The sequence below is a fragment of the Anabrus simplex genome, chromosome 1 (assembly GCF_040414725.1).
Source record: "Anabrus simplex isolate iqAnaSimp1 chromosome 1, ASM4041472v1, whole genome shotgun sequence".
NCBI classification, from domain to species: domain Eukaryota; kingdom Metazoa; phylum Arthropoda; class Insecta; order Orthoptera; family Tettigoniidae; genus Anabrus; species Anabrus simplex.
The window spans coordinates 507,315,205-507,337,074 of record NC_090265.1 but is presented as its reverse complement, the minus strand read 5'-3'; the positions used below and the strand labels follow the sequence as shown (position 1 = coordinate 507,337,074).

Sequence of the window (21,870 nt, the reverse complement as noted above, 5' to 3'; positions counted from 1 at the left end):
GTCCTGGAAGAAGACGAATATCTTGGCTTGACAATCTCAGAGGCTGGTGCGATATGTCATCAGTTGAACTGTTCCGCGCTGCCACAAACAGGACGAAAATAGCCATCATGATCGCCAACATCCGAAACGGATAGGCACCGAGAGAAGAAGAATTTTCATGGTTCTAATTTGATCATCCCTTGGTCGCCCCTTTTAGTCGCCTCTTACGACAGGCAGGGGATACCGTGGGTGAATTCGTATGCGTCCCCCACCCACAGGGGGTTGTGTGTTTGGTCTGCGAGAGGTATTTTATTTCCCTCAAGTTCGCTGGCAAGCCGGTTAGGACCCCCTATCCGCCACCTGAGACGCGCCACGTGGGAGTATCACCTCTCCCCCTGCTACGCGAGCGTAGTAGGTTCGTGGCTCGGCTAGAAATAGCTACACGAAAGTATTATTATTATTATTATTAATTATTTTCTATAGCAACTATACAAAGGGCACTAGGAAAGTTTTGCAATACGCAGAAACAGTTGGCTGGGCACCCCTGTTATGGTGAGGGATGAAAAGAGGGTTGAGAACCGGTCTAGAAGACAGCAAGGCGCGACCTTCACACCAGTTGTTACAAAACAGTGAGACTGAAAGCAAGTTAAGATGTCAGTGTGGTATAAATGTGAATATAGCGCAATTATCCGTAACAACTTGGCTCGTGGATTAACTGTTGACCAGTACCTGGAAAAAATGACTCCTGTGCTGGGGAAAGACTGTCCACATAGGACAACAATTTTTCCGTTGGTACAAAGAGTTCCAGAGGGGAAATTTTGGGGTTGAAAATGATCCTCGTTCTGGGCGACCGTCTGAACCAGTGACTGAGGAAAACACTGAAGCTGTGAGGAAAATGTTACAGCAAGAGAGGCGATTTACATATCGGCAGGTAGAAGAGACCCTCCACATCCCTGCACCAGCTATTCATTCAATTCTACAAGACCATCTCCATGTTAGAAAGGTTTATTCCCTTTGGTTGCCCCATTCACTTTCAGAGGAACAAAGGCCACATCGAGTGAAATGGTGTCGAAAAATGCTAAAACAGTTTGAAAATGGGACTTCGCGTAACGTCAATAGCATCGTTACAGGTGACGAAACTTGGCTTTACTATTACGATGTCCCAACAAAATCCCAGAACAAGGTATGGCTGTTTGAAGATGAGGGCACTCCTGTGACTGTGCGAAAGTCAAGGTCAGTGAAGAAAAGGATGATTGCAGTATTCTTCACTAAATGGGACATCCTGACTCGGGTTGTGCTAGAAACACAAAGTACAGTTACTGCGAAGTGGTACCGTGAGACTTGTTTGCCTCAGGTCATCCAGGTTCTCAAGTAGCTCCGTCCAAGGTCACGGCTCAACACTTGGTTCTTGCATCACGACAATGCTCCAGCACATTGTGCTAATGTAACAATGGATTTTCTTGCCAGATCAGGGTTGTCTGTGCTTGATCACCCTCCATACAGTCCTAATCTTGCCCCATGTGACTTCGCACTCTTCCCAGAAGTGAAGATGAAGCTGAAAGGGCGGCGTTTTGCATCCAACGAGGAGCTTCTGACAGCATGGGATCAACAGTGTGAAAATGTAACCGAAGAAAAGTGGCAGAGTTGGTTCAGTAATTGGTTTCGACGTATGGAGAAGTGTACTGAGTGTGGTGGAAATTATTTTGAAAAAGTTTAAAGCGTTCACTCACATTGCAAAACTTTCCTAGTGCCCTTTGTACAACGCCAATACAGTACGGGTCTTCGTAATTCGAAGCATGTCCCATCAACCTTTCATTCGGTTTATAATTTCTGGCACCAAGCAAGTGGCCGTACGGTTAGGGTCGCACACCTGTGAGTTTGTATTCGGGAGATAGTGGGTTCGAACCCCTCTCACGGCAGCCCTGAAATGGTTTTCCGTGGTTTCCCATTGTCACACCAGGCAAATGCTGGAGCTGTACCTCCATTAAGGCCACGGTCGCTTCCTTCACAGTCCTACCCCTTTCCTATCTCAACGTCGCCATAAGGCCTATCTGCGTCGGTGCGACGTGAAGCAAATAGTAAATAAATAATTTCTGGACACACAATTGCATACTTAGTTGTAAAATGCAGCTTACTGTCTGTTTTAGGTTCACTAGATATGACGCTAGAGAGTCTGGGGGGCAGCGTGTCGGACGTTAGTCGTAAATTGGACACGTATTTTCAGACCCTGATAACGACGCACGATGTCATACTGGAAAACTGTCATCGCATACAAAAAGAGGAGCCACTTATCGAAGAACGACTTACAGATGTCCTAGAACGGATCATCGACATTAGCAGCAGCAACAGGTAAGCAACCCCTGGATTTGCATAAAAATAGTAACAATTATTGTGAACATTTCAAGAGGATTCTACACACCTACAGGATGCATCATAACTATACCCACAAAAAGAACCAGGGATGTTCTTCGTGTTATGGTGCAATCGGATTGGCGGAGAAAATGAGGTTACTTTGTTACTTCCAGCGCGCGATTCAAATTTACGAATTTGCCGTATTTACTATGCCAGATAACCAGCCGCTGCCTGTCGCTGTGCGTCAGAGAGAGGTGGTGAGGGGAGGGGAAGTGGGAGACAGAGATAATGCGCGACGCACCACACATTCTGAACAGAGTCCAAAGGTCACTACTACACCGTTGAGAACTGGGCATCCAAGTAGCGGGGAGGGAGTGGCAGATTGAACGTCTAATGTAATCAAACCAGTGGGCGTATTGTTTCCTTCGTTTACTATTTCATTCAATTTACAATGCTGTGAGTGAAGGAATACACAATTGTGGGGCGGCAACGTTGCATCTTCGAACATGCTAAATAATAATAAACCTTAGAGGCGACTGTTTAACAAACGAACTGTGGATATTGCCTGCAATAGACAAGGACAATCCTGAGCGAGTCAAACGAGGAAACTTGTGCATACGCGCGGAGCATTATCTCTGTCTCCGTCATACATCCCACTTCCCCTTCCTCCATTTCTCTTTTCCGAAGCTCGGCAGCGGCTTGTGTTCTGGCATAACAAATACGGCGAGTTCGTCAATTTGAATCGCACGCTCGGAAGTACCAAAGTAAACTCATTTTCTCGAAAAGAACATTTTTCTCCGCCAATCCGATTGCACCATCGCTCTTATTGTAACACGAACAGCATCCCTGACTCTTTTTTTTTTGTCGGTATAGTTATGATACACCCTGTATGTTACCAAACACAAATCTGAAGATCCCCGATGATAATAATAATACTAATAATAATAATAATAATAATAATAATAATAATAATAATAATAATAATAAGTTGAACCCAACCTGGCGGCCCTGAGCCTTAAATCTTTCTGATACCGGTTCAAGTCCCGTTGGTGGAGACATTTTCACCATCAGAATGTTGGCTGGCAAGTGAGGTGATAGTATAAAATTCCTAATCACTAGATTGCGTGCGAAATGCCTAGGTTCAATTTCAAAACTCTCTGCAGTGCTCATCTGGAGTGAGGGTATATGCCGCTGTTGATAGTGATTCGTCCGTCAAATCTTGAGTATACCCCTTGGTGTTATTCGATAAAAGTAGGCTATGCGCTGACACCGGGTTTCACCTCTCCTAGGCTTCGGCACCCGACACAATTCCTATCCTCGCTGCTAGATGGGGGCTTCATTCATTCCATTCCTGACCCGGTCAAATGACTGGAAACAGGATGTGGATTTTCATTTTCATAAAACAAAAACCATTTGGATAGACACTGAAGTTAACAAAGGAATATTCGAAGGTTATCTCAATAATCACATACTATAAGGTATTTAAACAATAATACTCAATTTATAATACACAAACTTGTCAGTTCCTTCCTTAAGAACTACATGTCCCTAACCACAGATCAGCATAAAAGGCTGTACTTTTTCCATCAATGAAGTTTAGTATTGAAAGTATGTCTTTCTTCTTAGCGGGAGTGAGTTCACGATCATCACAGAGCAATTCTAACCTGACAGTAGCTATATCATCGACACCACGGCCCTTGTACAGAACTTACAAACTGACCAACCTTCTAATTCACTGAAGGTTTTCTTATATTTTACAACACCAGGATTGCTAGCTTCTACATGCACCCACACCACATGTGAAATCTTCAGTTTTTTGAATTGATAACGTGTTAAGATGCTCCGTCAAAATGAAAGAACTTTCCTCCCAGATGACGGATATAACATTTTCAGGAGATTGATATTTTGAGACCTTCATCGCTTCTCGATAAGAGCAAAGTCCCTATCTGAAGCTGAGAAACTGTGACCAACTCTCAGAAACTTTCGATCAACCCTCTTAAATTGCCCTGTAGTAACTAAATGTATACACAGGAACAGCATCACACGATTTTTTTTTTTTTTTAATCTATCCGACACAGTTGTCACTCCATTTTTGTAAGTGATAGCATTATTAACAGCCTGAAGGACACACAATACTATTTGATTCCCACCTCTTGAAGATTTCCCCTCATGCCAGATGCACATCACTCCATCGCCAGTGTCACATACATGGATTCCAAAATTATAACATCCCAACTGTCTGCAATAATTCATACCGGAGTGAGTTCATTGAGGTAGCTGGAAATTCCTTTGTAAGTCAAAGGTTATGGTACAGGTGTCATTGCCTGGTCGAGTGGAAGCAATACTGTAATTTTTCATATTTTGGAATCCACTTCCTGCCTTGCGACGGTGTAGGTCCATTTGCGCTTTTGCTGAAGCTGTTTCATGTTTATCTTTACCTTTGCTGCATAAATTGAGATAGTCACAGGTTTTGCATGTATCTATGCGAGGTTTTCTAAATGACAGATCCGGGATATCACGATAGAAAACCTGGCGGTAAAATTTGTATGTGCCTTGCTATTTGTATGTTTTTCCATAAATGATCTCCAGAGTCTGTGCAGATTTAAATCAGAACTACCATATTGCTTTTGATGTGTGTCTTTTTTGTAATGACTGGCCTCTGTTGGAATAGACATGATGTGTTCTTCAACTTCTCTATCATATGGTAAGAATGTGGAATGAGTTTTGCCCCCTCTCCTATCTTTATACATTGTTTCACCTGCTTTGTTTTTCTTCAGTACGGTTTTTACCCGCTTTGGAGTGAGACCAAAAATTTCCATAAAGGTTTTCTTACATACCCGACGGTGTTTTCGGGAATAGTGAGACACACTAAACTGTCGACGACTCTCAGATGGATCATTGTATTTTCCAGGTCGACGTCTTCGAATAGACAACACGTCAATTAAACCAAGGAGGTAACTTCCTTTAGTGTTCATATCCTGATAATGTAAAGCCTGGTAGAGAGTAGATTTCATGTTTACAATAGTTTTGCATTCATATGTGCAGCTACAGATCACCTGAAAATTATTATTATTTATTTATTTATTTTGCTATTTGTTTTACGTCGCACCGACACAGATAGCTCTTATGGCGACGAAGGGATAGGAAAGGCCGTGGAGTGGGAAGGAGCGGCCGTGGCCTTAATTAAGGTACAACCCCAGCATTTGTCTGGTGTGAACATGGGAAACCACGGAAAACCATTTTCAGGGCTGCCGACAGTGGGGTTCGAACCCACTATCTCTCGGATGTAAGCTCACAGACGCGCGCCCTTAACCGCACGGCCAACTCACCCGGTGCAAATAATCAATAAAAGTACAATATAATAATATTTTCCTACATTTTGGCAATATTTAATTTCTGTATGATTTGGAAATTCATAGTAAACACAATCAGAAGGAAACGTCCAATAATACACAGTAGTGACTGTGAACACGACCTGTACTTACATGTGGAGATGGAGGTTGTTTAGGCGGCTTCTCTATATTTTTGTATGTACAATATTTCTTCCGACTAATTCTTGCTTTTTGCCGGGCTGAGTGGCTCAGACGGTTAAGGCGCTGACCTTCTAACACCAACTTGGCAGGTTCGATCCTGGCTCAGTCCGGTGGTATTTGAAGGTGCTCAAATACGACAGCCTCGTGTCGGTAGATTTACTGACACGTAAAAGAACTCCCGCGGGACTAAATTCCGGCACCTCGGCGTCTCCGAAGACCGTAAAAGTAGTTAGTGGAACGTAAAGCAAATAACATTATTATTTATTATTTAACTCTTCCTTTGTGTTCCTTCATCTTTTTATTTCCTGATTTTCTTTGTACAATGTTCTCACCTGTATCATTCATACTTATTACACTAAAATCACAAAGCAAAAGCCAATTGCTGCGTGAATCGTAGCCTACTACGAAATTACACATAACCCATTTATAGTTCCGTTTCTATGAGTTTCGACTTGACAGTTAACCGGAAGGCAGACATTGGTGCCAAATTGTTACGAGTACAAACAGCTTATTCACAACACACAACACGATCGGAAATGTATATACTCGAAAATAAGTTCAGAAACAATTATTCTTTGTAGCAACATGCATAACTCACGTAATATTAACATTAATACATAACATATTTAGAATAAGGGTAAAAGATAAAGGAGCCGTTTATAAATAACATCACTTCCATGCTGATCTCTTCACTGGTGAGTTGACAGTCTTGAAATGAAGGAGTTAATAAAATGGTGGAAGGCGAACAACTTTATGCCCATGCCTCCTAGCTATTTCACCCACCACGTAAACTGGGTACTACGGCTTGTTTTGTTTCACAACATGCATGAGATCCCCCCTTCCTCATGCCATCGCTAACCGAAATATTGTGGTCCTTCAATCACTCACTTCCATGCTGATCTCTTCACTGGTGAGTTGACAGTCTTGAAATGAAGGAGTTAATAAAATGGTGGAAGGCGAACAACTTTATGCCCATGCCTCCTAGCTATTACTTCTAGCCTCCATTGTTGGTGCTTTGTCAAGAATGATTGAGCGAACTGACAAAGAATGCGAAAAGAACTGAGCACAATACAATACACAGCTGATAGCATGTGGTTACAGTAAACAACAGATTGACAACACTGGTAACCGGAACTAGAGTCTAACGCGCTCTATCGGACCGATCCGTTGCCTGTGATTGGATGCACGGCCGACTTAATGCGTCGTTCTAGCTAGCTCCTTACCAGCCTTGACAATCGGGTCCACGCACTGTAATCGGAGTAGCTTCATAGCTCGACACGTGGCACTGGCGACCTAAGTTTTTGCGGTAGAAATGCATACTCCCCTATGGAAAAATGTATAGATTTTGATTGCCGATTTGCCGTAATTTGGAGGTATGGAGAATGTTACATAGGTTAATAATGTTAAAATGATTAATCCTAAAGACTACTTTCGTTGATATTCGCCAAAATAACGTGAAATGAAACTGCGGAGAGATGGAGTAGTCCAGCTGACGTTCTGACATTGACTTTGATTGCCGATTTATCTTAATTTAAAAGAATGAGTATATAACATTAACTAATACTGTTAAAATCCTAAAGGCTACCTTCGTTGATATTTGCCAAAATAATGTCGCGAAATGAAACTACGGAGAGATGGAGTAGTTCAACTGACGTTCCTTAACTGTGCAGTTGACACCGTTCTTTCTTCACTCCGCCGTGTCCATGCACGTAATACTTGGCAGAAACCCATATTAGCCTCTGCTATATAAATTCTACCTACACAGGTTGTGTAATACCCGGGACAGTTTGTGCAGTTTCCTTGTCAGATTAAACCGCACGCCGAAGAATGCATGCGGTTGGCCTTCCCTTCAGCAACCCTATTAGACGCTTTGTATTGCACCAAGAGAACCAAATTCATTGAAGGTTACTGATCAACGTTACACCATTCAAGAAGAGGAATGTGGTGTTCAGTATTCACATTCACGACGAACACCCATTTGCCGACGGAAGGGTCATATTCCGGGCTGGAACGATAGTTGGACAGCGGACTTCACTCATCCTCAACCAAAGGTACTATTGACTCGCCCCATACGTGCAAGAGATTCTAGACATCGCACAGTGAGGCCAAATCCGCTTCTTCTTGGTAAAAAGAAAAAAAAAATTATCTCACTGTTATTCACATGGTGGTAGTAGTTTTTAGCTTTTGTAACGTTACAGTAATAAGGAAATTTACGACTCAGAACCACAACAGAACAGTTCGGAGTAATTTAAAAAACTGCATCATCGGGACTCTTTCAGCCTTGTTCGCACTTGTCGGTGTCGTCGTTTCTGTCGTCTATCAAAGAATGCAAATCTAGTGTCCGAAGAATGTCTAACGACCTCCTTGTCAAACTGCGTGGCCTCCTCCTTCGGCATCTTCCTGAGAGAAGAGGTAACTTGATCCGGGGATATGAGCAGCACTTTGAGGACATCATAATTTGTTTTTTGTTTTTCGGTGAACTTTCCGGGAAAAACCTTCACTGTAATTTAAATTATTTCTAGCATCTTATAGGCCTCCTCGCTTAGTTGACCAATGGGTATTAAAGCACGGGGGATGAATTCTGGACCATGGATAAGGTGTTTAGGTCAAGCAGTAAAAAAGCAGTCAACTTTTTAAACCGCAATTATTTTAAAAAGAGCAGTCATGAGCAGGGTTCGTTTCCAGTCACGGCTAGTATAATGTGTGAAATAAACATATATGTCACGAGGCAAAACATAATATGCCCTGATAAACACTGAAATCTTCAAAAGTCGTCCCTTTATCATGTTTTCGGCACACTACATTACTGTGCCAAAAGTTCTGAATTAATGAAATCTATATGTAATCGCATGAACATGTTCTTAGCTGACGTAAAGATATATTGTTCCACCCGCACACGACACTATCATGCCTTTAATGACTTCCGAAGTACCGAGCTTCTCCCTGTGTCCCGCGTACAATCAGGTTCTGAAATGCGCTGTGACGGCAACTAACTCTAACGACCTTTTCCTTACCAAAAATGTATGTTTCAAGGATTTATCTATCGTTTGAATACAACATATCGTCAGTTTTGTAATTTTTTCATTCCCTGTCAAGAAAGGGCCTTCCATCTAATAGTTGACAACACAAGATATCGTACTACGGCAGCGAGTCAGGAACACCAGGATTGGTTTGAAAACTAACACCGGACATATGAGTGTATGGAGACCTCCGGACGAAACAAGTAACACTGCTACATTCACGACGAACACCCATTTGCCGACGGAAGGGCTATATTCCAGAAAATGGGAAACCACGGATAACCATCCTCAGGGCTGCCGGCGGTGGCATTCGAACCCACCCTCTCCCGAACACAAGCTCACTGAAACGCGACCCTAACCGCACGTCCAACTCGCTCGGTATAATAACCATTACTAATGAATGATAATCACCAATATGATTAACATCTCACAAGTTTGCATCTTTAAGACATAGTACTTGCAATAGACAATTTGTTTTTTTGTAACTCACTAAGTTATTTGCAAGTTGCTTATGTTTATTTGGCACAATACTACTCTACAAATATGAATATGTGGAATCTAAAAACAATATAGTCTAGCGCTAGCCTATCCCAAACTTTTTTGGAGTACCACAGTATATTTTGGCCTTACACCATTCTGGTTTCTCTTCAAGAACCATACCACTGAATAAATAACTTAGTTTGAAAAGCTATTTATTAAAAAAACTGTTGCTATTGAATGTACATTTGTTGTTTTGCCCAGGTGTCACAGTGTGAGTAAGGAGTTGCAAGAAGTCCATGAGCTGCTGAAGTCACACCACACTACAGTAGTTCGTAATGTGGGTCACAGTACCAATACAGTGATGAGGGCAGCTGATAACAGCAGCAAGGACACTAAGAACCTCGTGGAAGTGATCGCTGAAGTGCGTGATGGACTGATGGCTAGTAATAAAGACATTCATACCAGCCTAGCAAGCGTACGCCAAGAACAAGAGAATGTCAATGAGGTGCTGGAGAAAATAGTCTCCACATTGCAGGTAAGTCAAACTAATGATGACCAAGTAGTAAACTAAACATGGATGAGAAGTAGGCCTACATATTTCTGAGTATGATACTTTTAATATCATGTGGGGCAATTAAGTTACACAATTATAATTTAATTCATAAAAATAACTAATCAGAAATAGACTAAGAACTTTACTGATGAAAATTCTTTTGAAAAATTTCTTTCTATGAACTGTATTATCTACAGTTTGCTTACTTTTTGGTATTCAAATAACTGACAGCATATTTTATTTATTATTCCAGGAATTCAATGAGCAATTAACGGAGATTAATGCAGCAAGTCTGTTTGGAGAACAAAGTGAAGAAAGTAATACAAATATTACTTTCTGCCCAGACAGCAAGAAAATAGCAGCTGACCTAGCAGAGCAACTGCACCATATGTCTGTTGTACCACCAACAGGAGAGCAGGTCAGTGCTTTTATCAAGGAGCTCAAAGATAAAGGCATATTACTTCTTACAGAACCAAGTGAAAAACTCAACCGATCAGAACCTAGCGTATCGAGAAGAAATATCTCAAATGAAACTGAAAATTCATCATCTATAGAGGAAAATCAGAACAATGATAATATTTCAGAAGAGTATGATGACGATGATGATGATGATGATGACAATGATGATACAAATCCTGAAGATCTTGAAAATGAAATCTTGAAAACTACTCGAAGAGATATTAACCAGTCACAAATTATTCAGACAAGTAATCTAAACATAACTAATGTAAACAAATTTAATATTACTGAATTTGGTACTAAACAGGAAACAACTGAACCTACAAAGGAAAGGCTAGAAAGTAGTAGTTCCGTCACAGACAATGAAAAAGATTTTAAATCAGCTGAAGTGACAATTAAAATAATTCCTCAATCTCATCTTGAGCTGGACAACTCATCATCTCTATTTGAAATAGACTTGAATCACGTGGCAGCAATAATCCATGGCAATGACCAGCAAAGACCACAAGCTTCTGTCACCATTGTTCATAATGATAAAGGAATAACACCAGAGGGCCAGGTCAAATATAGCTCTACACTAATAGAACCACCTGCTGAACTTATTCTTAATCCATCAGCTTTGCACAACTTTACCCAAAATGATATAAAGATTTTTATTGTTCCAGAGACCAAATTTGATGATAAAAACACAAGTACTTTCAAGGATTCACAAACCATACCAAATTCAAGTCAGGAATATAATAATTCTTCAAAAATACCCTCAAGCAATCTAATTATAAATAAACAAGACAACCTTCACTTTGATGAGGCCAATGTAACAGAACAGGATGGATTACTCTCAGTTCCATTACAAACAACAGCATCCACATCTGAACGACAAGAAAATTTATTGAAGTACAGTAACAATGATAATCACATAGTTTCAGTTATTCAGAATGAAACACAAAGTATCAATTCTGATGTAAAGAAGGATACTTTGGAAAGAAATAATGGCACCCAAAACGAACGGGAAAATACTGACATTCATACAAAAGAAGTTTTAAAAAATGCACTAGATTTTCAAGGAGGGGATATGAACTCCTCAAAAACCATACAAGATCTATGGAGAACAATTCTACTTCAGGATGCTTTTCAGAAAGTTCAAAATGGCTCTCACCATACTATAAACTATTCAAACAATTCAGCAGAAGGTACCTCAGCCACTTCATATGCAAAATTTCTGGAACATGGTTCGCCTGAATCCAACATAAGCAATAAGACAGATAATGGCATATTAATACGTCACTATGTTAGCAAACTTGAAGAACTAGCTTCTCGACTTGCAAGGATTGGCACTACAACCATACAAAACAGTACGACTGAACAACATGAAGGTCAAGAAAACTACACATCAAAGGAAGTCACATGAATGTAATAACATATTATCAAACAAAAGGAAACCAAAGACTATCCGGTATATATATTACTTTTGTAACATAGAAATTAAGTATTACTCTCAAAGATAGCACATTTTTAGTGTTAACAAATTACTCTTTGCTCCAGGTAAACATCCACCATAATTTGTGTGACGTTTCTCCCATTACCTCATAAAATAGGAAAAGTGTGTTGTACAGTACTGCTAAAACGTTTTTTTAATAAAATGTATATTAAATTGCAAGTACAGTAGAAAGCTCTAAATTGCCATAGCACCTTTACATTAAATATCCAGCAACGTACTTCCGAAACAGTACAGGGATGCCTACTTCAAAACAAAATGTTGGCACAACTCTTAACATATGATGCACGCCAAAGTCAACAAATAAACACAACCTTGTCAACTTTCTGTTGCCATATCATATTCCTTGTATTATGGTGTTGGCAAGCAGATTGTTTTAAAAGACACAGCTTAGTATACATGATTCATTCCCTCCTATTCCAGCAGGGAACCTTTTGCTCTTTTATCTCATTTCAATAACTACAGGAATAAATTGCTTGAATCTTCCAGTGAGAAAGACAGTGGAGACAAAGAACCTTCACAAATGGCAATGCAATCCCAATTTTCTTCTTATTCCACTTTTCCCACACCCTGGTGATGTCTCAAGTGTGAACTGTGTTCTGCAAGTGGACTTTGACCTGTTTTACAGCTGGATGCTCTTCCTGAGGCCGACCCTGGGTGGAGGGATGCATTCACTATAAGATGTTTTGTGGCAGTTGACAGTGTAGTATGCTGTATGTGAAGACTTGTGAATTGAGGCAAACACAAACACCTAGTCTCTGAGCCAGAGGAATTAATCAAATGTAACTAAAATTCCCTATCCAGCTGGAAATTGAGTCAAAGGCTCCAATGCTGAACTTTCAACCAAGGAGCTAGATCAATGCAATCACAATCAATGTTGCTTTATCAGTATAACATACTTAATATAATTGCCAGATCATGTGTACAGAGGGATATAAATTATCAAATCAATGATTATACCTTTCCTATAGTGTTGATGCATCACTACAAATAGAGAATCTTAACATGATGCAAGCACTAAAATTATATGTTCCCAAGTTAAAAAATGCTTTGTAACTGTAATGATTTCTTCAAATATGATACCACCGTACTTTGACTAGCCTAGCCATATCACATTCATTTCCTGTGCTCAAAATCAGGTAAAAATGTTGTCTTACCTCCACATCTCCTACTAGACCAGAAAGAGAACTTGAACAACTGCTTCAATCAAGTTCTCCAAATACTATGCAACAGTAAGTGCTGTGCAATTTCTCAACTGGCTATATAAACAGTACCCAATAAACCTCACAAACCCGTTACCTCATTGGCAGTTGACAATCTTGTATATTTAATGTAGATGATGTCTGCCTGATAAACTACGTGACTGTGGTGTCGGTACTGAAATGTGTATAGGTAACAAATCAGGGTGAAGTTTGGAAAGGAAGGGGTGATAGTCTGTTTTCACAGAGGAAAACATCACTTTCTACAAGAATATATGAATTTTGCCAACTGTAAACCTCTATTAGAGTCAGTAACTTACAAACCAGTATTACCACATTAAAAGAAAGTATCATAAGATGTAGATAGAAATTGAAGGACTTTATTTAATTATTTAAGATTATGTGTTAATTTTTCTATACTTCCACCAACTTCCATCAATTCAATCACCTAGCCCCAAGCTGTCTTCTGATTCCAGTAACCACCAGTATTAAAGAAGCTCCTTACATGCTATTTTAAAGTGACCTTACAGTGACCCATTTTCTAAGTAGAAATATAATTTTCCTGTAAATATTAGTAGCTATTACAGTAGAATCCCATTAACTTAACTCCCACAACATTCCATATAACTCTACAACTTGACAAGAAGTTCTCTCTTTTTATAATCATTAAATTATTTTCGCTGGTTGAGATATAAGAGCCATGTTTCTTTCTCCCAACGTGACGTGACTTTGGTGTATCAACCAATGGACCACTGCATTTTGGAAGGACTGAAAAAGAGGTAAAGACGTAAACTTCTTTCTCCTCTTGTCTTATCCATGGAGGAACTAAACTGAAGAAAGTAGACATGTTGGAGGTAGTGGGGTGGATATCTGAGTCTTGGAATGAAATCGAGCATATAAGCCCTGTTCATTCCTGGAGAAAGTTCTTGGACAATTCAGGAAACTAGTTTCAAGAAAGCAGCAAAGAAAAAAATTGTGAAATAGTGGACGTATTGAAGAAAATTCCAGGCTGCGAAGAACATGAACTATATATTTATAGTGAAATTGTTGCACTCATGAAAGAGAATGAAGATAAAAATAATAATGAATTAGAAGACAAAGACATGGAAGACAATGGAAAAGTTGAAAAGATGACTCACAGTGAAGGATGCTGACAGAATGCTGCAATACATGGAGGAGCAAGAACCTATGGTTTTGCATGAAGACAAAACAAGTGTGAAAGACAGTCAAGCATTACAACATGTTTTCCTACAAAAAGCTAGTCATTTTTTCAGTTTTGTATATAATTTTCTTTTTTAAATTTTTAACGATTATTTTACAGTACGTTGTGCTTTTCTGTGTCCTGTAATTTGCTAGATTTTCATTAGAGTAATATGCAGTAAAATAATATGAGTTGTGAATAACCCACGCCTCATTCTGTAGAACTCAACATCCTCTCAGTCCACATTAGGTCAAGTTTACGGGACTTTACTGTATTGATTGATGGTCATTACACCAAGCATCCTAACATTTACCAACTGGAACACTGGTAGACTGGGTCACCTATTGATAACAAACTCTATACTTCATAATACAGCTGCAGAAATATTCTGCTCTGCATTCAAAGGTTTTCTAACACTGTAAATTCTACATGTCTAGTAGAGACTTCAATCTTGTAATGACCTTCACATAAAAATAAATAAATGAATGAATTAATTAAATAAATAAATAAAGGTATACAGGCATACTGTTTAGAGCACATGAATAATTCAAAATAGGTACTGTTAGTTGTGTCACATGAGAAAAACTATCTTCAAAACCCAGCAAAAGAATATGCTATTTTAGCTGTTAAATTTTCAGCATTCCAGGACTGCTTTCCTAATAATATATCAAGCTTTTATGGTAACAATTTAACAAAAATTACCAATATAAGTGAGAAATGGAATATCAACATGCCATGTTGGGTACAGAGAGAATAAATAGATAAGTATGTAGGTAGAAAAGTATTTGTGGCAAAGTTGGCATTCCAGACCCTATCTTATACTCAACCACTGCATTTAATATGTACAGTATTAAAACTATAGAATTGATAATAGCAAAAATAATGACAAACCATGAGAAAAATTAGATATTATAGGTAGTAGTATACAGAAAAAAAGGCAGAGAGAGTATTAATAAAAAATAATGTTAAACCTATGCATACAGAATTTATAACAAACATGACAATATAATATGAAAACAATAGGAATTATAAAAATAAAAATCGTAATAGCAAATACAAGAAATTGTAGTATAAATCTATAAATAGCAAATATATTTCTAATTTTTAAGAAATATGCTCATTCACTTTCTCCTCCCTACTTCATCATACAAGTTAGCTGGAGAGATAGAATAGGTGATTTTGGCAATCCAACTTACACTCCCAATAAGAATGGAAATTTCTAATGTTGGCAGAGAAGAGATTCCACCGCCTAGCGAGTGACTGATTTTTTTTTTGCCATTTTGCTTTACGTCGCTCCGACCCAGATAGGTCTTATGGCGACGATGGGATAGGAAAGACCTAGGAATGGGAAGGAAGCGGCCATTGCCTTAATTAAGGTACAGCCCCTGCATTTGCCTGGTGTGAAAATGGGAAACCACGGAAAACCATCTTCAGGGCTCACAGCTCACCCGGTAGTGACTTTGACAGAGTCATTGCACGCAAAGAAGTGACTTAGAAATTATAGTTAGCAAGAAGCCCGATTGAGGAGGAGAGTTACTTGGTGTTTGAAGAAAGGTAATTTGATGCATCGATTGTAAGTGTGAGAGCAAAATATCTCTGACCATTAACATTTTCCCCTGATTATTTACAGACTTTTCCCATCATAATTCATCTCCACAACAATCACAAAATTTCATGACCTGGTTTCAATCTCTGTAGAATAATTTGATGTCCTAAAATGTTAACAATTTTATATCAATACACTGATGTTTCCACTTGTCATGCAAATTGCTAAGACAAGAACTGTTAAAAGCTCAAAGATGATTATAAAAAGGCTGGAAATGAGGGTCACCCATTCTGTCCAGCAAATATCATAAAAAGAACACTGGCTCAATGCTTCAGTTCACAAGGAGCTCAGAATTAAAGACATTCTTGAAGAGTAAGCCTTCCTAAGACACTTCAAGCATATTTCAAGATAAACAGAAACCATGTAGAAGCTAGTGGTAAATGGAAAGATGGTAGGAAGAATACCCCAAGGACGAACCCTAACAGACGAATTGACCAGATGAGGATGCTTGTTAGGAGCTCCCTACATAAAGCTATGCAGCTAGCTCAGTACAGAGAACTGAAAAGAACCCTCCATACTACATACTCCCCACCCTATGAAGGGTACAAGATCAGAGATTGTTCTTTTCTCTTCCCTATACAGTGGTACATTAGTACTATATTAATTTAAAATATTTTGAAGTTTCTCAGAACAGAAAGAATGATTTTTGTCCAAGTGCTAATACAGCAAATACAGCCACCTCATAAGCTGGTAAACATTACAGGTACAAAGAAACAGCTCTAAAATGAGAACTATAGTCCATAGGGCTGGGCCGAATAACTCAGCTGGTGAAGTACGAGGCCTTCTGAGCTCAAATTGGCGGGTTCAATCCCTGCTCAGTCCAGTGGTACTTGAAGGGACTCAAAACTGTCAGCAACATGTCAATAGTTTTACCATCAAGCAAAAGAACTCCTGCAGGACAAAATTCAAGTAACTCAGTATCTCTAAAAAGCATAAAACATAAACATTCCAGCAACTCGGCATCTCCAGAAACCATAAAGGTAGTTAGATGTGAACCTAACCTTAACATTTCTACAGAACTATTGCAGTCAACTCTACTCTCGGACTGACTGGCTCAGACGGTTAGAGTGCTGGATTTCTGAGCCCAAGTTGGCAGGTTTGATCTTGGATCAGTCTGGTGTACCGAGCTCCATAGCTGCAGTCGCTTAAGTGCGACCAGTATCCAGTGTTCGGGAGATAGTGGGTTCGAACCCCAATGTCGGCAGCCCTCAAGATGGTTTTCTATAGTTTCCTATTTTCACACCATGCAAATGCTGCGGCTGTACCTTAATTAAGCCCACGGCCACTTCCTTCCCACTCCTAGCCCTTTCCTGTCCCATCATCGCCATAAGACCTATCTGTGTCTGTGCGACGTAAAGCAACTTGCAAAAAAAAAAACCGGGTGTTATTTGAAGGTGCTCAAATAAACCAGCCTCTTGTCAGCAGATTTACTAGCACCTCAGTAACTCCCAAAACCATAAAGTAGTCGGTGGGACATAAAACCAATAACATTACTACCATTCTACTGTAATCTGTTCATCATATTAATATATTGACCTCTACCTGTTGGTCTTACTCTGTACTTTCCTACAAAACTAGGTAAACAAGTCGTCCTCAATGTCTCAAGATGCCTTTCTGTTAAGTCGTCAACCCAGAGGCTGGTTGGATACTCAAATAGCACCACCAAAGGTTATTTGGTTATAAGGAAACCTCAAAAACCAATGGCAGTACCAAAATGAGACATACAAGGCAAGATGAGGAGTGAGATAGTTTGCCATTGCTTTCCTCACTGCTCCATAAGGTGCAATTATAGCACGACTGAACTCATGAGCAACACTATACATAACAGTCAGACAAATTAGTCATGCTCCGAATGTCATTACTCTCAGCACCATCCATATTACAACAGCTTCCAATTTGTCACAGCCATGGATGAGACTGGGACTTCTGTGGAAGCTACACTTTGCTCTGGCCTGTACCATGAGATGGATGCAAAAGTACTGCACCCATCAAGAAATGGCAACAGTTCGCTTCATGCCTTCATGTCTTGTAATCCTAGATGTATCCTATCAATACTCCTGTTCAAATTTTGCAAAATTGTTTTGCTTTTGCCAACTTGGTTCATAATTTCTTCACTTGGGATCTAATATTCCTATCTCACTTTCAATATTCTTCTGTAACACCACAGCTCAAATGTGTTTCTCTCCACATGAATGTCTCACAAAATATTTTTCGAATAAACACATCAAAGTTTGAGATTAGAAAATTTCACTTCTATAGCAAAACCTTCCATGTTTCAAGTTAACCTACATTTTATGTCCTCCTTGCTCCTACCATCACTAGTTCTTTCACTACCCAAGTAGAAAAAAAAATCATTTATCTCCTTAGAGATTCCATTTCCCAATCATATTTTCTGCACCAGCTGACTTCATTCTACTTTATAACTTGTTCATGTCCATAGTTTCCCACTTCAGAAAATAAAAGTATCCATAGGTCTTGTAATCCTAATAACCATCAAAGTCAGCGAAGAATAAAAGTTGACCAAGAGAGGTGAGATAGGAAACACGAATGTGAGGAGCCTGGCACAACTAAGTGGAAGCAATGTCACTCAGCCAGGGTGTCAAAACATGAAACAAAAAATTTAAGAAAACAATGTAATATACCTGTAAAAGAACACATTAATAACAGAATATTTTGTTCTATAACAACATCCATCAAATCACTTTTATAATGTGTAGGCCCTATATGTGTACAAAACTGTTTGTGTTACATAAACTTGTCTGGTTATGAATGGGTGATATTGTGATTTAATGTTTTATTTTATCTTTTACCTCTCAAAACTCAACCAGCAAAAATGTCATTATCAAGTACCTGGTACATGTGGCACATAAAGGCAGTAATTAAGAAAAAGGGTAGTATCAACAAAAAAATCACATTTGTCATTTGTTTGCCTACCCCAAGTCCTGTTTCTTGATATGGGGTTGGGGAAACTTATCAGCATATTACTAATTTGCCATTTAATTTATCCTTTTAATATTAATAAATATGGGTTTCCAGAAAATTTCTTCAAGTATTAATCTACAGAAAGTTGGTGAAATATGAAAGGTTGATTTTTAAAACTTTTCTTTTAACCTCCTTAGAAGCATAATTTTTTTATAATGCCCCTTTTGCAAAACATCAATATGAATACTAAAATTCTGTGCTCAACACTTATAATAATAATAATAATAATAATAATAATAATAATAATAATAATAATAATAATAATAATAATAATAATAATAATAATAATAATAATAATAATAATAAATAATAAAATAATAAAATAATAATAATAATAATAATAATAAAAATTGAAAAATGTTTCATAAGCTTAGCACAGCCCAACTATACAGTACACCCAGACATAGCAACTGGAGGAAGCACATCATGAGAAATGATCCATTTAAGTGTATTTTTTTCATGTTAAACAACTAAAAACTTAAAAGAATTATAGTCAGAAAGTGCCATTTTTCTTAAATGAAACTCAGAGCTAGGTCATATAATGGAACCACCCACAATTATGGAGTATTTTGAAATTTCTAAGAAATGTTAATGCTGCATCGCATGATTCTCTCAACAACCCTTAAGAGAATTGGGAATTCTAGGTTCTCAATTCATTTATTAAAAATCTGGATGTAATATTGACAAACCAACACCGAGTCTATATATGCAGGAAAATAAAACATCAAGAGAATAGCTGGCGCTACCTGGCAGAGAACTGCTCGAGACCGTTCTACCTCGAGAGTTCTCCTAAAGACTTACCTGAGTTCACGACTTAAAGAGGGACCTGTGGGAGTCTACAATGCTGCCAGAATGGCAACAAAGTAGTGCAGAGTGGCAAGCAAAACAACCGCTCGTGTGAATTGTTAAGGCACGCAATAAAGAAATTCGTCAAGCTCCTTCTAAGATGCTGGAAACAGGCTAACAATGGAGAGGTAGCCAGAATGATCTGGAAGTAGAAACTGTAAGATACTTGACCAGAAATCTTCCATCGACCTATAAAAAGGACAAAGCTGGGGAATGTCAAATAGTCATGAGACAGTCGTGAGTCAGGGCGAGTCATTCAAGAGTGCGTAGTGTGAAAGTTTTCTTGGGCTTAACTGTGTTGTGGAGTGAACTGCTTTGGGAATGGCATTGTGCTAAGAGAGACCCTGTGGACAGTAGGAGTTTGATATGCTGTAGAGCTGTATGGTCAGCCAATAAGCGAGTATAAACTGTGGAAGTGTAACCTTGAACTCAAGTGCACTGAACATAGTAATTTTAATACATTGTGATGATTGTAAAACATGTTACTTCTCTGAGCAGTCATTTTAGTTTAAAGGATACTGATAATTCGTTATAATACTGAGAGACAATCTGAAACACCGCACAAAGAAATTCAAGAGGATATTATAAACTCTTAGACTAAACTCAAAATCTTAAAAATTGCAATATATACAGCATATTATGACAGATTGATGAGTTCCAGGACATTGGAAAACTGCAGTGCCAAGGCTTCCTCCTATTCAGCGGAACTTCTCTTCTCGTTCATCAGCATTTGACCTGCTTTACAGGAGCAATTTTGCCTTACGAGTACACGGTCATGTGCTACAGTGAAGAAAAAAAAGTCATGTCATTTGTTAAAAATAGTTTGCAAAAATTGACATCAATTTTTGTTTCATTTTGTGAACTGTAAGTCTTTGCAAGCTTGGCAACATAGCCATGGGCACACACAGCAATGCAGATTTGCTGACACATTCTTTTATCATCATCCTCTATACTGAGCTGAGGGAGGTGAGAGAGGGGGGGGATGAAAAAATTCCATTTGTTTGGTGCATAAAAATTCTGTGGTTTCTCACACTACTCTGTGAAGTTTCTTTTAACAGTTGATGCACATTACCATCCAAGGGTGTCTGTCTGTTAGGTCATCAGCCCAGAGGCTAGTTGGATCCTCAAATAGCACCACCAAAGGTTATGCGGTTATAAGGAAACCGCAAAAACCAATGGCAGCACCAAAATGAGGCGTACTAGGCAAGATGAGGAGTGAGGTAGTTTGCCATTGCTTTCCTCACTGGGTCAGAGAGTGCTATTGCAGCATGACTGACCCTATGAGCAACACCTTTCATAACACTCAGATGCACTAGTCGTGCTCTAAATGTCATTACTCAGCACCACCCATACCCCAGCAGCTTCCATATTGTCACAGCCATGGATGAGACTGGGATTTCGGTGGAAGCTACACTTTACTCTGGCCTGTGCTAAGAGATGGATACAAAAGTACTGCATCCATCAAGAAATGACAGCAGGTAAGGGAGTAATATTGTTTTCCCACTGCAAGAAAGCAAACACTTGGATCGGTAATAAGAGAGACATGTCATGTAGACAATGGACAGAATCAATTAAAATGAACTGTAATGTCATCCCACTTCGATCTCTTCCTCGAAGGAGCCTTAATACTCGTACATCCCGCCGCAGAAAATGCAACAAGTTCGAAACCTAACGTCACGCATTAGGATTCTATCGTAAGGAAGAGCTGATGAGAATCAATAGGCACAATACAGTTCGCACACTGATTGCTGGCGGACTCCGTAAACACCACAACTTGGAGGTCTATGAAGAAGTAGGACATCTTTTCACAAATGGATCCACATGACAAGCTGATATTGTTGTCCTTAAACAGGCAAAGGTATAGGTATCATTTTTGATCCCACTATAAGGTTCGAGGAAGATGAACAGCAACCTTGATTAGTGAGTGAGCAGAAAAGGACCATATATGAACCATGCACTGAGGATGTCGGAAAGAAGTATGGGATTAAAAGATGGAAAGTCATCGGGTTTATGATTGGCATTAGAATGACAATTCTTAAGCAGATGCTGAACTTCATAAAAATAAAATCCTGTACATCATCCAGACCATAGCAGACTCTGCGCTGAAAAATTCCTTGCTGATTGTTAAACACCATTTGTAATCCCTGACCTGAAACACCATGTAT

The 21,870-nt window shown here is 39.1% G+C and overlaps 2 protein-coding genes across 4 annotated transcripts in view; one reads left to right on the top strand and one right to left on the bottom strand.

The window, feature by feature from the left end:
• The window catches only part of LOC136857029 (putative leucine-rich repeat-containing protein DDB_G0290503), a 232,993-nt gene extending 220,960 nt beyond the window's left edge, over positions 1-12,033 (top strand). For all 3 annotated transcript variants that reach the window (XM_067135377.2, XM_067135376.2, XM_067135375.2), the window contains 3 exons: positions 2,127-2,328; positions 9,626-9,899; positions 10,171-12,033. In XM_067135377.2, the coding sequence (XP_066991478.2) occupies positions 2,127-2,328; positions 9,626-9,899; positions 10,171-11,784 (2,090 nt within the window). In that variant the 3' untranslated portion in view covers positions 11,785-12,033. The remainder of the gene's footprint in view (positions 1-2,126; positions 2,329-9,625; positions 9,900-10,170) is intronic.
• The window catches only part of LOC136857030 (Golgi-associated PDZ and coiled-coil motif-containing protein), a 524,409-nt gene that overhangs the window by 480,979 nt on the left and 21,560 nt on the right, over positions 1-21,870 (bottom strand). The window lies entirely within an intron of this gene.